At 49.4% G+C, this 15,277-nt stretch overlaps 4 protein-coding genes across 18 annotated transcripts in view; 3 read left to right on the top strand and 1 right to left on the bottom strand.

Moving 5' to 3' along the window:
- mapkapk5 (MAPK activated protein kinase 5) overlaps window positions 1-15,277 on the top strand; it is a 177,495-nt gene that overhangs the window by 32,561 nt on the left and 129,657 nt on the right. For 3 of the 4 annotated variants that reach the window (XR_007933894.1, XR_007933893.1, XR_007933892.1), the window contains 2 exons: window positions 3,628-3,732; window positions 3,826-4,152. The exons of the other annotated variant lie outside the window; for it this stretch is intronic. The gene's annotated coding sequence lies outside the window, so the exon portion shown is untranslated. The remainder of the gene's footprint in view (window positions 1-3,627; window positions 3,733-3,825; window positions 4,153-15,277) is intronic. 4 annotated transcript variants of the gene reach the window in all.
- The window catches only part of LOC114669151 (aldehyde dehydrogenase, mitochondrial-like), a 177,465-nt gene that overhangs the window by 80,676 nt on the left and 81,512 nt on the right, over window positions 1-15,277 (top strand). The window lies entirely within an intron of this gene.
- Window positions 1-15,277, top strand: part of LOC114669145 (acyl-CoA dehydrogenase family member 10-like) — a 195,828-nt gene that overhangs the window by 144,290 nt on the left and 36,261 nt on the right. The gene's annotated exons all lie outside the window — the stretch shown is intronic.
- tmem116 (transmembrane protein 116) overlaps window positions 11,840-15,277 on the bottom strand; it is a 175,960-nt gene continuing 172,522 nt past the window's right edge. For 8 of the 9 annotated variants that reach the window (XM_051921231.1, XM_051921228.1, XM_051921229.1 and 5 more), the window contains exons 10-11: window positions 14,278-14,354; window positions 11,840-12,632 (exon numbers count right to left, since the gene is read on the bottom strand). In XM_051921231.1, the coding sequence (XP_051777191.1) occupies window positions 12,420-12,632; window positions 14,278-14,354 (290 nt within the window). In that variant the 3' untranslated portion in view covers window positions 11,840-12,419. The remainder of the gene's footprint in view (window positions 12,633-14,277; window positions 14,355-15,277) is intronic. The other variant, XM_051921225.1, reaches the window with a different exon arrangement.

Raw genomic sequence — 15,277 nt, 5'->3', positions numbered from 1 at the left:
GTGGATTGGTAATGGAAATCAAAGTCAAATTACAGGAACAACATATCTGTGTAGGATTTGTGGTGTCGTAAAGTTAAAGAATTGGGCAGGGATGCGCCTCCCTTGAGGTGTTCACTTGGGCAGCCCCAAAACCCCCACCTGGTTGAAACTTGTAATACGTAATTGCAGGATGCAAACTTGGGCCTCTGGATTTACACCGCATTCCAAATTATTATGCAAATTGTATTTAAGTGTCATAAAGATTAAATATTTTGTTTTTTTCAATTAAACTCATGGATGGTCTCGGGGCTCTTTTGATCACAGAAATCAATCTCGAACACCTGTGATAATTACTGTAGTTTGACAGGTGAGCCCAATTAAAGGAAAAACTACTAAAGAAGGATGTTCCACATTATTAAGCAGACCACGATTTTCAAGCAATATGGGAAAGAAAAAGGATCTCTCTGCTGCCGAAAAGCGTGAAATAGTTGAATGCCTTGGACAAGGTATGAAAACCTTAGATATTTAATGAAAACTTAAGCATGATCATCGTACTGTTAAAAGATTTGTGGCTGACTCCAAGCACACACGGGTTCGTGCAGATAAAGGCAAAATAAGGAAGGTTTTTGCCAGACAAATCCAGGTACTCCTCACTTTACGACCGAGTTCCGTTCCGACGACTACCTCGTTAAGCGAATTGGTCGATAAGCAAGGAGCTTGCGCTGGGAATATAGGATCGTTGTAAAATTATAAAATTATGCAATAACTTCAACTTTATTCATAAAAAGGCATGCATATGTACATATCATTTGTAAATGATTCTGTCGCTTTTTTTTGCCTTCATGTGCCTTCAAAGTCTCAGATACTGCGTGCCTTAGCTTGAATTGTTAAAAGGCTTATCGGCATATTTTGCATCTGGTTGTCAAACCAGATCGCCAGTATTTTCTCCATCTCATTAATAAGACCTTTTCACTGCCTAGTTATTATGGCTTTAAATCCTGCCGATGATTTCACCGCCTCTTTCACTCCAACTTTATCCTTTAAAATCGTTGAAATTGTCGAATGTGCCAATTTCAAGTCACATGCTATTTCTTCAACCGTTTTACCAGCTTCGTAGTCTTGTGTGATTTTTATTTTCATTTCAAGGTCGACAGCTTTCCTTTGTTTCTTAAAAATTTCTCCAGATGATGCCATCTGTACTATGACATCTGTACTATTTTGGGGTTACAAATATGTAAAAAAAAAAAAACGAGGTTACACAGTGACTGCTTGTAGGAATGAAACTGACTGAAAAAGCGCATAGCAAGCCTATAGTACGCTCAGTGCACATGTCACCATTCACTGACCAACACTCAAGCTGAGAGAGGGGATTCCCCGAATTGCAGGTCGAAACTCGATTGGTCCTAAGTGCAAGTGGTCGTAAAGTGAGGAGTACTTGTAGATCGGATTAAGAGAGCGCCTGCTAAAATGCCATTACAAAGCAGCAAACTGGTATTTGAAGCTGCTGGTGCCTCTGGAGTCCCGCAAACATCAAGGAGCAGGATCCTCCAGAGGATGGCAGTTATGCATAAACCTATTCGACCTCCCCTAACCAATGCTCACAAGCAGAAACTGCTGCAGTGGGCCCAGAACTACACAAAGACTCATTTTCAAGCAGTCTTGTTTACAGATGAGTGCCGTGCAACCCTTGGAGTGGTGGATGGTTGGTGGGGGGCCACCACGTCCCAACAAGGCTGCGACGTCAGCAAGGAGGTGTCGGAGTCATGTTTTGGGCCGGAATCCTGGGGAGAGAGAGCTGGTCGGCCCCTTGAGGGTCCCTGATGGTGTGAAAATGATCTCTGAAAAGTATGTGGAGTTTCTGACTGACCCACTTTCTTCCATGGTACAAAAAGAACAACCGTGCTTTCCGTAACAAAATCGTCTTCATGCACGACAATGCACCATCTCATGCTGCAAGGAATACCTCTGCATCATTGGCCGCTATCGGCATAAAAGGGGAGAAACTCCTGGTGTGGCCCCCATCCTCTCCTGACCCTCAGTCCTATTGAGAACCTCAAGCAAAAGATCTATGAGGGTGGGAGGCAGTGTACATCCAAACAGCAGCTCTGGGAGGCTATTCGGACATCTTGAAAAGAAATTCAAGCAGAAACTCTCCAAAAACTCACAAGTTCAATGGATGCAAGAATTGTGAAGCTGCTATCAAATAAGGGGTCCTATCTTAATATGTAACTTGACCTGTTAAGATGTTTTTGATTGAAATAGCTGTTGATTTCAGTAAATGTGACCTCCTAATGCTGCACATTCAACAAATGACCATTTTCAGTTCTTTACAAACTATAAAATGTTTTGAAACACTGTTGTGCGTAATAATTTGAAGAATAATTATGAAGTTCCGGCACCGCCGAGAGTGGCAGCCTTTTCAGCAGCTCCATGTATGACTGTATGTGTACTTTTCTACTTTTTCTATTTTTATTTATTGATTTTGTGAATTTCCCCTTGGGATTAATAAAGTATCTATCTATCTAATTTGAAAGGTGCATTTTAAGTTTTTTATTTTTGAAATACATACCGTTATCATTTGGAGATTTGATCAGTAACATTCGAATTATACTCTAATGGTTGATGACTCAAAAATTATGCTGACTGCCACTTGCATCGACTATTTAGGAAAATCAGAGAAAAATATCATTTGTATAATAATTTGGAACGCAGTGTAGTGTCCAGTCGTACCATTTTAGCCAGTGACCATTGCAGACTCCGACAGCGAGTGTATCATCCTTTCACACTTGTAGCAGTGCCCCCCACAAGATACCCTGTGGTGCATAGTGCCGCCCCACTAGTGTACACATTTCAAAGTATTAACCAGAAAACGCTAGAAGGAAGTGGTCTGACTGTAGTCAACATGAGAAGAGCTGGTGATGTTGTCATTGTCACATTCTTAGGTAATTGTTGGCCACAGCGTATTGAATAGGGTGGGATACATTTATCGAAATGTGTGTCTGGCGCTCTGAGGGGAAGACTTCCTCCTCTGAAACGCAAAATGCCTTGAGTTAATGTAATGTTTTGTGGTAGGGGATTATACAGCACCATCTATTGGCCGGCAGTTGAACTGATAATTGGTGGTAAATTTGAATTTTACACATTTTAAGTCATTTTCACAATTGAAATTTTTAAGCCGCACTTCCTCCCCGGTCAGTACTAGTGTGTGTCCCGCTGGGAATGACTTTATCTGCTGCCTGCTTTAATCCCGAGTGACTGTCCTTTGATTCGGCAGGCACTGTAGCCTTGAATTTGAGACCGAACTGCAGTCTCATTCAGGGCGGCTTGACTACAGTAACAGGGTTCAGAGTTCATCCATAGACGCATTAGCATGTGTCAGTAAGGAGGGCAGGTTCTCACTGCCTGAACCGTCTCCGATCCATACTTGATTTTCAAAAAGTGTGAGGATTTCAAATTCCTTAATGCCACCCCCAAATTTTGGGGCTTTCATTTGTCCTGACATTAATCCAGAGTGTGTTTTTAAAAACTGGTTTATCATTGTTGTTACTGTCATTCCTCTCGAAGACCCCCTGGCCTGTTCGTAGACTACATTCTTTTTTCCTTGCCCCCAACTCGACCCCCTTGACATGGTTGCTTTTTTTTGTGCAGGAGAGAACGAAGACGAGAAGCTGAACGAGGTGATGCGCGAGGCGTGGACGTTCAACAAGGACTGCAAGCTGCTGCGAGACACGCTTCAGAGTCTCAGCTGGAACGGTAGGCCCTTTGGCTCAGCCCGATGACGTGCGTTGGCCACCTGGTTGAGCTGCTGGATCCGCTTTGACCTTTGCCCTTTTTCCTCTTTTGCAGGGTGGACTTTCTCAGACAAAGTTGACCGTTTGAAACTGGCGGAAATCGTGAAGCAGGTCATTGAGGAGAAAACCAACCTGCAGGATTCCCAGTAGCAAAAGTCTCCTGGTTTTAATAACGTTTTAATCTGTACGAAAAGAAAGTGTTAACTGAGAAGAGAATTTTTATGGTATTTACGGAAGACGCTCCCTTGATGGATTTTGCTTTCGGCGGTTGTACAGCTGTAGATGTTGGTACTGTAATATTTAACAAAAAGAAAAGGAAAACCTTGAACTCAAGGAATGGCGTTTGCTTTGTCACCGGAATGCTGCGTCCTCAAGCACTCGAGTGAAGTGCCGAGTGGCTGACGGGAGCCTAGAGGACTGTCCGTAGCGGTGTTACTCTTCTTGAACAGATTTTTGTGTGTTCGCTTGTCTAATTCGGGAAGCCGAGGTGAGGGACAGCTGCTTTTCTTTTATTTTTTGGCCATCTGTTAAAATCCACGAGTGGCAAGAGTTGAAGTGAGGGAAAAATCTCAATTGGGGGAGCCTGTGGTGAGCAAGGCCGCTCACGGGTTACTTGGGTATGTGGCCGGAGTGTGGAGCCCCCCAACCTTAGGAGCAAGTCGCGTCCTCCTTGTCGGCCGTCACGTTCCAGTTGGACACGCGGAGCTGGGAGTAAAGATTGGGGACAAAGCCTACTGACGCTTGGAGGCCTGAGCCTTTTAGTTAAATTCATATTTATTGTCACGTGTAAGTCATCATGGTGGGCACGTCATTTGTTGGATCGAGTGGCGGCACTTGGCGTCGTTTAACTCAGTTGTTCAAATTTGTGTGCAGCTTACCAAAATTCAGCTCTCTGCTCCACACACCCACGAGAATGGTGGCACCCCTTAAAACGTCACCCATTTTCTGGAAGTCGACTGGTATGTTTGCTTTGTCGTTAGCAGTTAACTGGAAACCCTACTCTCTCGGAGGGGCTGGCTGGGTCTTTGGTACTCAAAGTGGCCTCGAAGTCCACCTGTGGTTGCCAGTGTCATCGATGAGTCGAGGCCTGCTTGGCATGCTGGTATTTTTTCGCTTGTACCTCTCGAGCAGCGCTGATTGTGTTGGCCGATGTTGGTGTTTAGGAATTCCCTCTGGTGTGCTAAATATTTTTTCGTGACTGACACCACAAATAGTTGCTTTCCATTTGTTTGGACCCGTGTCTGCTCCACTCGTCACCGGCAGACAAGGGACAACAGAATCAGCTTGAATTATCTAAAACGTAAAAATCTGCGCACCTCCCACTCTGGGGCCTTTTCTTAATAAGGAATTGGAGCAAGGGGTGACCAGTGGGCTTCAAAATGCAAACTCGCCTTTTGAGGAAATGCTGTTGTGCCCTCCCGACTGACTTTATAGACCCCCTAATCCCCCATTCCAGGCCTTGTGTTTTGGCCCCCGACAGCTCTTTGAACCGTCACGGCTTTCTCCTCTGAGTTGACCTGCTGGTCCGTGAGGAGGATAAGGGCAGGTGTTTAAGCGACCCGTGTGCCCCTTGTGTCCCTTTTTTGATTTTTCCGTTGGGTCTAAATGCAGAGATGAGTCTCGGACCCGAGATTAACTCCCCGTGTCCCGTGTCATTGAATCGTCTGTTCTTAAATCTCATTTTGTGTCTCTTGCATGCACACCTTCTTCATTTGCCATTCCCATCTGATCGGATTCTTTTTGGCTCCCGTTCCAGTTCGGGTGTCTCCGACTTGTTCTTCCCCGGGGTTTTCTTCATTTCTACCGGACTTCACTTTGCACAGTTGACTGAGACGTGTTACAGAGCATTCTGGGATAGCTCGGGTCGAGGCAGGAGCTTCTACATGGTAGTGCGGCCAGTTTATTGTAAGGGAGAGGTTGGCGGTGCTCTGCGTGCCAAATTTGTTACAAGTTCCTGGGTGGAGGAGACGAGACCCCCGACTACAAACTCCTCTGAAGTGAAAGCCAGCAGCCACACGGTGGGGGGCCGGGACTGCGTTTTGTTTTCAGATTGGCAAGTCAGAGCTGAAAGTTGACATCCGAGGGTGACTCCGACTTGTTTCTGCAGTGTGGTCTGTTGAAGGTTTATTTGTAGTCATTTTACATGTTGGTGAGTCACATCAGGCCGCTACATTGAGACAGAGGTGGGTGGGCAGGTTTGCAGTGCGGTGCTAGCCCCCCCAGTTATCTCCATCAAATACATATATCGCTCTCGGTTTAACCCCATATTGACTTTTACTCAGGGCTTGTGTACAAAATCCCTGTGTGGTGCGGTTTGGTGACATGTGGCTGTGTTGCACACCGGGCAGTCCGTTCCCCGGGGTAGGACGTGAGGTGGACGTCCAGTAAAAATGGGTAACGTGAGGTGGTGTTTTTGCAAATCCATTTGCCTGCCCAGTCGGTACTGAAAGGCCAGGCGGGGACTGGGAGCAGACTTGGAGAGTAGGCCTCCCCTTTAAACTCTCCCATTTATTTTTACTTGCCGTTCTTAGCTTGGCCACGAGGTGGCGGCCTTGAGTTTGTGAGGGTCTGTGCTGTCATCGGGTGGGGGGGGGGTTTCACGTTAGCCCTGACCTGTGCTGCCTCTGACGCCGTCATGTAAATCTCGTCTTCCCAGAACGGTTGAGGAGTGCGTCAGCCAGACGTGTGACCGTGGGTGAGCGCCGTCGCAGCAGCCCCGGCCAATCGGGGGGGCCGAGGCTCACAGAATGTGTCTGTAAATCAAACAATAATGTACAACTACCGTTTGAAATCTTTGTAACATAAATGGTTTAAACTTGTTTCCTTTTTAGAAATAATAAAAGTGCAATTGATTCAAAATGGTTACAATTTGCAGCCACCAGGTGGCGCCATGTACTGTAAAAATAAAACCTAAAGCTGTAAATAAATAAACTCGTTAATTTAAAGGAGACCCCACAGTGGGCGAGTCACTGCTTTACTGTCTGTGTCCCCTTTTGCTTCCTTAGCCTCCATCATGTGCCGGGAGAAGAGCTGTGACTCGGTCACACACCCCTGAAGTGTCACTTTGGTGGCTTTGTAACCAGCTGGGCGGGAATGAAGACCCCAGTGAGGTAGGAGGACTCGGCCTTACTGTGTTCTGGAAGGAGGGATCCAGAGGGTGTGGAGCAGTCTGAGCCCAGGTGTCTGTTTGTGGTGGAGGGTGTCTCAGCCTCTGGTTGCACCATCTGTTCTCTGCTCAGTCCTGCTGTACCTTCTTCTGTTTTTCATTGGCTGCTGCTTGATGTTACAAGGGTGGGCTCTGCACCTTCATCACTTTTATTCCCCTGCCTCTTTTTTTTTTTAAATTTTTTTAAAAACTTAAGAGGTTCTTCTGGTGGTCCTTTTTTTCCTTCTCATTTTGATCCCCTTAGTGTTGGTGTGGTGGTCTGGACAATGGTGGCTCTTTCTTTCTGGTCTTTGTTTTTTACTTTAGTTTTAGCAAATGTTCATGTGTAGGTAAAAAGGACCACCTCTCATCTGACCTGTCGGCACTAAAGTGTGAGTCAGTATTGATTTTTTTTTTTTTTGTGGTGGTCTGTTTCTGTTCTTCAGTTACTCACCACTTAAGGAAAATCTTCATTGCTGTTTGCCTGCACTGGGGATTGAACCAGTGACCACCAGTGTGCTAGCAAACCTCCTTAACACCTTGAGCTGTTCCTCCAGCCTTTCTTATAGAGCTGCGTTTCTCTTATTTATAATGGTGGTCTCTACTGTTGTGCCGTAATAAAAGCCGCTGCTTGCCCTACCACCCCTTGGATTTGATCCCAGGGCTCAGGGGGGCTGATGTCTGCCTTTCTCAGCCATCTCACTCTCTCTGCCGTCTTTGGGATTTGATCCCTTGACTCTGGGGCCTCCACTCCAGCGTGTTACCCACTCGGCCATCTCTCCAGCCCCTCTTATAGGATTTCGTTTGTCTAATTTATAATGGTGGTCTCTGGCCCGGTGTGCTAATAAAACTCTCTTTATCCTTCTCTGGGACTTGACCCCCTGACTCTGGGGGCCCCCACTCCAGTGTGTTACCCACTCGGCCATCTCTCCAGCCCCCTTATAGGATTTCGTTTGTCTAATTTATAACGGTGGTCTCTGGCCTGGTGTTGTAATAAAACCATTGTCTTTTCCATACTGGGATTTGAACCCATGACTCTGGGGCCCCCACTCCAGTGTGATGCCCACTCGGCCATCTCTCCAGCCCCACTTTTTGGTCTTTGTCTTATTTATCAAACTGGCCTGAGCCCCCCGTGTCCTAATAAAACCATTAGCCTGTCTAGGGTGGGATTTGACCCCCCAGCTCCCTAATGTGGAGTCCTCTATCTAACCCACTTGGCCATCTCTCCAGCCCCTCTTACTAACTTGTGTTTGTCTAATTTATCAGGGTGGTCTGTGCCCCGGTGTGCTAATAAAACTCTCTTTCTGCCTTTGCTGGGATTTGACCCCATGACTCTGGGGTTGGGGTGGGGGTCCACTACCAGTGTGTTACCCACTCGGCCATCTCTCCAGCCCCTCTTATAGGGTTGTGTTTGTCTAATTTATAACGGTGGTCTCTGGCCTGGTGTTGTAATAAAATCACTCTGATTTGAACCCATGCCTTCGGGGGGTTGCTGTGTATGCAGCAGACACTTTGCCCACTCGGATGTCTTATTTATCAAGGTGGTCTGTGCCCCACCCCCGTGTCCTAATAAAACCATCAGCCTGTGGATTTGACCCCACAACTCTCCAATGCGGAGTCCACCATCTTACCCACTCGGCCATCTCTCCAGCCCCCCTTACTATCTTGTGTTTGTCTTATTTATCAGGGTGGTCTACACTCTGGTGTTGTAATAAAACCACTGGGCTGTGCACCCTGGGACTTGAACCCACACCTCACAGGTGGGCACTTCACCCACCTTTCCTGTCCCGCTGGTGGGTGTTAGTTTGTCTTATTTATCAGGGTGGTCTTTGCCCCCTGTGTTCTAATAAAACCATTGGTCTGTCTAAGGTGGGCTTTGAACCCACAACTCTTTGTTGTGAAGTGCGGTGTTCTGCCCATTCATCCATCTCTCCAGTCCCTCCTAGTGCCTTGTGTTTCTCTTATTCATCATGGTGGGCTGTGCCCCAATAACACCACTGGGCAGGCTGGCTACAACATGACTTGAGCCCACCACTCACTCAGCTCAAGTCCGTTCTTTAATCCCATACCCACTTCTGTGCCCCCTGCTCTCCATTTGTGTTTGTCTAATTTATCAGGGTGGTCTCCTCCCCATTGTCCTAATAAAACCTTTGGGTTGTTGTCACTGGGAGTTGAACCCACCACTCATCAAGCCCCCCTAAGCCATGTCTACAAGCGTAGTTTGGACTTGCGTTTGTTTCATTTATCAGGGTGGTCTAATCACTGGCGTCACAATAAAATCACTCAACTGGCCCCTCTGGGACTTGAACGCCCCACTCAGCCAGCCCAAAGCCTGCACCTTACCCGTTACGCCACCTCTCTGCCCCTTTCTGGGGCTTGAGTTTGTCTATCAGGGAGGTCTGCATCCCAGCATCATCATAAGAGCACTTGGAGTACAAGTCCAGTCCCTCACTCCTCAGAGCTGTCAGGGTGGTCTTTGCACTGGTGTCCTGATAAAACACTGGCTGTCTGCCCACCCTGGGATTTAAACCCTTGTTACCCCCCCCAGACAAGTCCAGGCCGTCTGTCTACCCCACGGTGGGCTCTTCATTTCTTGTATTTTATAAGGCGCTATAAACGACCAGGCCAGGGCAAAAGCAACTCCTCCGGGTGGGCTGAGACCTTCCATATGCATGCCCTTACAGTATTTAATATCAGGGGGGTTTGAACCCACTGCCCCAACTGCTGTGCCCACTTGGTCATCTCCACATGTCTCACTCATCAGGCTGCATCGGGGGGTCCGGCCAACAGGAAACCACTGCCCTGCCTCGCCTCGGATTTGAACCCACAGCACACCCACCCTCTAACCAGCCACGTAGACCACCACACCATCCCCCAGTCGTCTTCGTTCGAGATCTGAGCCCACCATCCTTAGCCCTCTGGCAGCTGTTTGTCTTACTTGTCAAGGCGCTTTACAGGCCTCTGCGAGACAAAGTTAACGAGGGGTCTCCACTGGGATTTGAACCCACTACACCAGGCCTTTGAGGCTGTTGCTTCCCCCCACCTTTATTTGTGTGTAAGGCGCTATACAGCCAGAGAGAAGGTAGACATCATCACCCAGTGTGGCATGAGGGCAGGCGTCTTCAGTGGCTGAAGGTGAACACGGCCCACCACTCCAAGGGGCTAAAAATTAAATTTAAACTTGTGGCTAATGTTGGTACAAGCAGACCACCTGCCTTACTCAACTGGCCTGTGAAGGCGCTATATGAGCCAGTCTGAACTCACACTCTCCGCAGGTGATCCTGGCATTTGAGCCCGTGACTTCCATGCTTTGTTCATTATGGAAGGAGTCAGCTGCTCATCAGCCCCCACCCAACTGCCTCCTTGTGGTGGGCACACTGGGTGAAAGCTAATGCCAGTTGCCTTCTCACCTTCAACCCCTCAAGTGCAGCCCACCTTTGACGGTCCTCATATGGGCTGCCCACCTGGAACGGCATCTTTTCAGCGCTGCGCATGCGCTACCAGCGGTGGCCAGCAGAGGGCAGCAGCAGTACGAGTGAAGTGGCGCGGCGGCTTGCCGTCAGCTGGCCCGGTAGGCGAATTTCCAGCACGTCTGCTAAAGCCCCCCCGGCCACGACTGGTTGTGATTTGCAGGGCAGAGTCGAGAGAGTCACGGCAGCTCACAAACCGCTGGCTCGGCCAGGATTTACAAAAAGAAACAAAACAAAAGAGGCGGCCATCGTCAAAGGCGCCGCGCTGCTTGTCATCGGAGTGCTGGCCGCCCGTCAGACCGCGGAAGGCTTGGACGGAAATCCTCGGCGGAGAAAGGAAATTTGGTGAGGAAACTCATAAAGGAGGGAGGGAAGACCCCTGGGGGCGATGGGAGGAGCACAGCTGAACGGGGAGGGGGGGGGGGGTCCTCTATAGTTCACCACAAGGACAGATGACAGCAAAAGCAAGCGGGGGGGGGGTCAAGATGCCCAGTTACACAAGGCGAGGGCTTCGGATCCCTCAATGCCCACATCTGGAAGCAACAAGGAGGGCTAAGGAGCTGGCAGGGTACATAAGCACAAGCGCGGGTTTAGATGGAGGAAGAGGATGAGTGGAGGTGGGGCAGCTCAAATCACCCACCCTGGCACCTGCTTGGGGGACAGTCAGCATAGGGGAGTACAGAAGAGAAGGACCCCCAAACAGCTGATGCATAGGTAGCCTGTGCCATCCTTCTTCTCAACTGCCAAGTCGGTTGGTGACACACGGATGCAAACGGCAGCCCAGGGCAGTCAGAACAGGAGGTCCATACCCCCGGTATAAACGTCTTGCCCCCTAATGCCACAGGTGGGCAGTCTTCATGTTTCTGGCCAAACAAAGTGAGAGCCCCTGATTACAGGAAGTGGCAGGGTATCATGATTGTGCCACCTCATCACAGGAGTGGGGCATGTGACAGGTGTGCCCACCTCACCTGATCTCCTCCTACATGGGTACAGGAGATGCCAAGGTGACATAAGGACAGCAGGCACTCATCACAAAGGACACAAGGGGAGGCCAGCGCCAGTGAACATATCAAACAAGGTGCCCGGCTGAAACTGGGCACAGGGAGCCAACATTTGCCCATCGGGCAGAACATCAAACCCTGCAGGGCTTAGCACAGCATTCAAGGCGGCAAAGGGAAGGGACCACCTGCCCTCTGAGGGTCCGCTTTCCAGTGTCCTGGCCCACACGCTCATTACTCCCACTTGTACTGAGACAGGCCGCTGTGACACTTCCTGATGTGCCAGTCGATTTGACCACAGAATGTTCCGGACTCTGAGGAGGCCTCTGCGGTTTGTGCCCGCGCTTTTCCATCCCAGTACCTTTGTGATCGTCTGCCTGGCCCAAGCCTTTGTTTGCTTATTTAGCACAAGCACCGCCTCAGTTAGCGAGAAGATAGAAAAGGAATAATAAAAAATACAAAAAAACAAAAGATAATTTAATAAAAATGCAGCAAGTTATGCGCTGGCGCCGCCATTTGACAGCCTTGTCAGCCTTTCACCTTCCCTCTATGCCCACAAAGATGGCAGACGGCACCGTGCCAACAGCACGACACAACACAACACAGAGACTGCCTACCTGCCACCTGCTCACGTGACCCTCAATGGTGGTCTTTCAGGACAGCCAAAGTCAGGGTTTGCTGTGCCAGTTTCAGTCCGGGGTGGGTATGGTGGGCACACGTGATCACTGGGTCAAATATGAGAAGTGCAGGCCTACATCACCAGACCCTTGAGGGCTGGCGTCTGGGCACCATTCAATGATGTTCCACAGTGCCCCCCTCTCTGAAGGGTGAGTCGCTCAAGCCTCCCTCATGTCCCCCTTCCACGTCCTTGACAGCCTGACTCTGGCACGGTGCCCACCCGAGGCTCCACCCCCGCCTAGAGTCACATGGCATACAGTTCACAAATGGCAACGCTCTCCACCCCACCGCCCAACTCAAAAAGCTACCAGCCTTTAGGAGTCCGTGCCAGCCTGTCCAAAAATCGTATCTGAAACCCTCAGCAAGCGCCATCATGAGTGGGCAGCTCAGGTTTGCTTGAAGCGCCGAATTTCGGGAAGTTCAGGGTGGCGTACGACTTCTTCTGGCAGCGCAGCAAAGGGGTCTGCGTATCCACGTCCCTGCAGGCCGCCTTCTTCATGAAGCGCAGCGAGTGCTGAGTCCAGCCGTACACAAAGCAGTTCAGCAGCCCCTGGGAGGCGGACGTCAGGGCCTGCAAAAGAGGGAGCGGCACAGTCAGCTCGGTGGTCTCGCCGTCTGTACCCCACAGAAGGTCACCATACACAACAAAACACGGTAATGCCATCTATCAGAAGTTACTGATAGAGGGGGCTCGCTGGCTGCCACCTCCAGAAGATGGCGATTGAGAAGGGAGTCCCCTGGGCCGAATGGACCACCGCCATCTATGACCTGCAGTCAGCCTACGAGGACAAGGTGGCACTCCGGTCCACATGCTCCATCTGGTCAAGCTGGTCCCCCTGATTACAGGTGACCTGCAGTTGCCCTACAAAGAGAGGATGGCACCACTTGGGCACAGCTGGCACCAAGGGTACAATGTGACCATTCATTTCTCCTATCCCTTCTACACTGGCCAGTCTTTGTGTTTGGGGAGACACCAACCTGGGGGTCTTAAATACAACTCCAGAAATTGTCCACTCTGTTAGCAATGGAGGGGTAAAGACAGAGGAGGAGGAGGAGGAGGATGACTTGGTCATGAGCCCCCTGGAAATGTGCATTGATAAGGTGGGCCGGAGGAGAAGGAGATGGTGAAGAGCTTTAAATAAATGGGTGGACGCCACTGAAAAGGCCCCGATAGGCTCCCCTTTCTGAGGACACTTGTCACCTTCAACGTGTCTGACAAGTGGCTGGGGACATTCCAGCACTCCATAGTGGCCAACCTGCTGAACGAGTGACATCAGAGACCTGAAGGAGCCAAATGGAAAGGCCAGTGGCAGGAAAGAGGGGCAACAGTGACAACCGTTAGCTTGGAGTGCCATCAGTCACCGACTCAGTGTGTGGAGGAACGGGCACAACCGGACCCCACAAGCCAGCAGACTGCTAATCCATCAGGCCCACCCTCACCCCATTCAGTCACAACTCCAGGGGGGCGCGGCGGGCTGCACTGCACTTTCTGGGTGATGCACTTTGATTTGTGTTCTGAGGCAGCGAGGATCATATAGCGCCTTTCATATTCGTCATGCACTGTTATAGTGGGCTTCTCATTCCTCTTCTGTGTTATACACTGCTCACCTGTCTGTCTGTCTGTCTTATAGCGCCTTTCACTTCTATGAATTTGATGTAGTCAGTTTTATTCACCCATCATAAACTGCTCTTTACCTCTACTTTATATAGCGCCTTTCAGTTCTCTATATTCTATATAGCGACTTGTATCTACCTATCGGGCTGTCAGTGTGTTCTTTATCTATTACCATTCTAACTGTATATTTTATAGCGCCCTTCATATTGCCTGCCCTATCTATTGGTCTGTTATTATATACTGTAGTGCCTTACATATCTGTGTGTCTCTCAGTTTATAGCGCCTTTCGTCTCTATTATCCTATCTGTGTCTCTCTATTGTCCTCCCTATCATATAGCGCCTTTCCTGTCTTCTCTCTCTCTCTCCTACACTGCCCTGTCCAGCCCTCAGCCTGAACATCTCCTTTCATTTCTGTGGCTTTGAAAGTCAAACTGGCCCACCTAAGGACACCACAGAGGGGCTCTGCCCGTGTTCTCCTGCACGCATGGCACACCTTCTCTCTATTAAATAAACCACAGCAGGTGAGTCTCAAAGCCCCTCTTCTGCCCCTCGTCCTCATGTTTAAGCAGACCACCCCCACTCCCCCCGCGCCGGTCACTACCTGAATGACGTAAAGGCCAGCATAGACCTTCTCGGGCCCGTCGGGTTTTATCAACTTCAGGACCAGCAGAAGGATTGCTGTGGAGAAATAGAAATAAAAAAGAAATCAAAAAATGAGTACCACACACTGGAGAGCAGGTGACTCGGACCCAAGGTGACAGTGCGGTGGTCAGCACGGGGGTCCTGGGCTTGAAATCCCAAGGATGTGAGGTCACCGAGCCCCTGGATGTCCCCGAGCTCTCAAATGCCCCCACTAAACTGAATGAGTTGAGTGGAGAGAAACGAGCGAGAAGCAGAGAAGAAGAGCAAGACATGTAGGAGAGCAGAGGGGCTACAGCGGGAAAAGACCACCCTGAGTTCCTCTGCTGTGCTGTCAGAGAGAATACAGCTGGTGGGGCAAACCTCCACAAATCAGGCCTGCGTTATGCCAGTGGCACCGCTTGGTGCTGGCGGGGGGTGTTTTTTCTTGGCACACTTGGCTCCTTAAGAACACCCTTCTGAATGCCACAGGGTGCTGACCGTCGTCCTGCTCTCACAGTCTGCTCTTTCACTTTTCAATGTCACTAAACTCGTGTCATTTCAGGATGGTCCCACAGATGTGACAGCGACTTCCATTTACTGCAGTGGAGTGTCAGTGTCTGTCTGTTCGTCTGTCTGTGTTTGTATGTATGTGTCTCTGTCTGTCTGCCTGTGTGTATCTCCTGTCAGTCTGTCTGTGTCAGTGTCTGATGTGTCTGTCTGTCTGTCTCTCAGTCTGTCTGTCTCTCTGTCTGTGTCTCTGTGTGTCTGCCTGTGTGTATCTCCTGTCAGTCTGTCTGTGTCAGTGTCTGATGTGTCTGTCTCGGTCTGTGTTTGTTTGTTTGTGTCTCTGTCTGTCTGTCCATCTCTTTGTCTGTCTGTTCACATTAATGTCTCCCCAGGGACTCAGCTTTGACGTTCATGTGGCCCGTGCCGCCCCAATGTCCCTTTCCAACAGAGGGGCCACAGGGTGAGGATCCGGT

Source organism: Erpetoichthys calabaricus, chromosome 18 (genome assembly GCF_900747795.2).
Source record: "Erpetoichthys calabaricus chromosome 18, fErpCal1.3, whole genome shotgun sequence".
Lineage (NCBI taxonomy): Eukaryota > Metazoa > Chordata > Cladistia > Polypteriformes > Polypteridae > Erpetoichthys > Erpetoichthys calabaricus.
The sequence above is the reverse complement of the archived record's forward strand: the minus strand, read 5'-3'. Positions and strand labels throughout refer to the sequence as shown.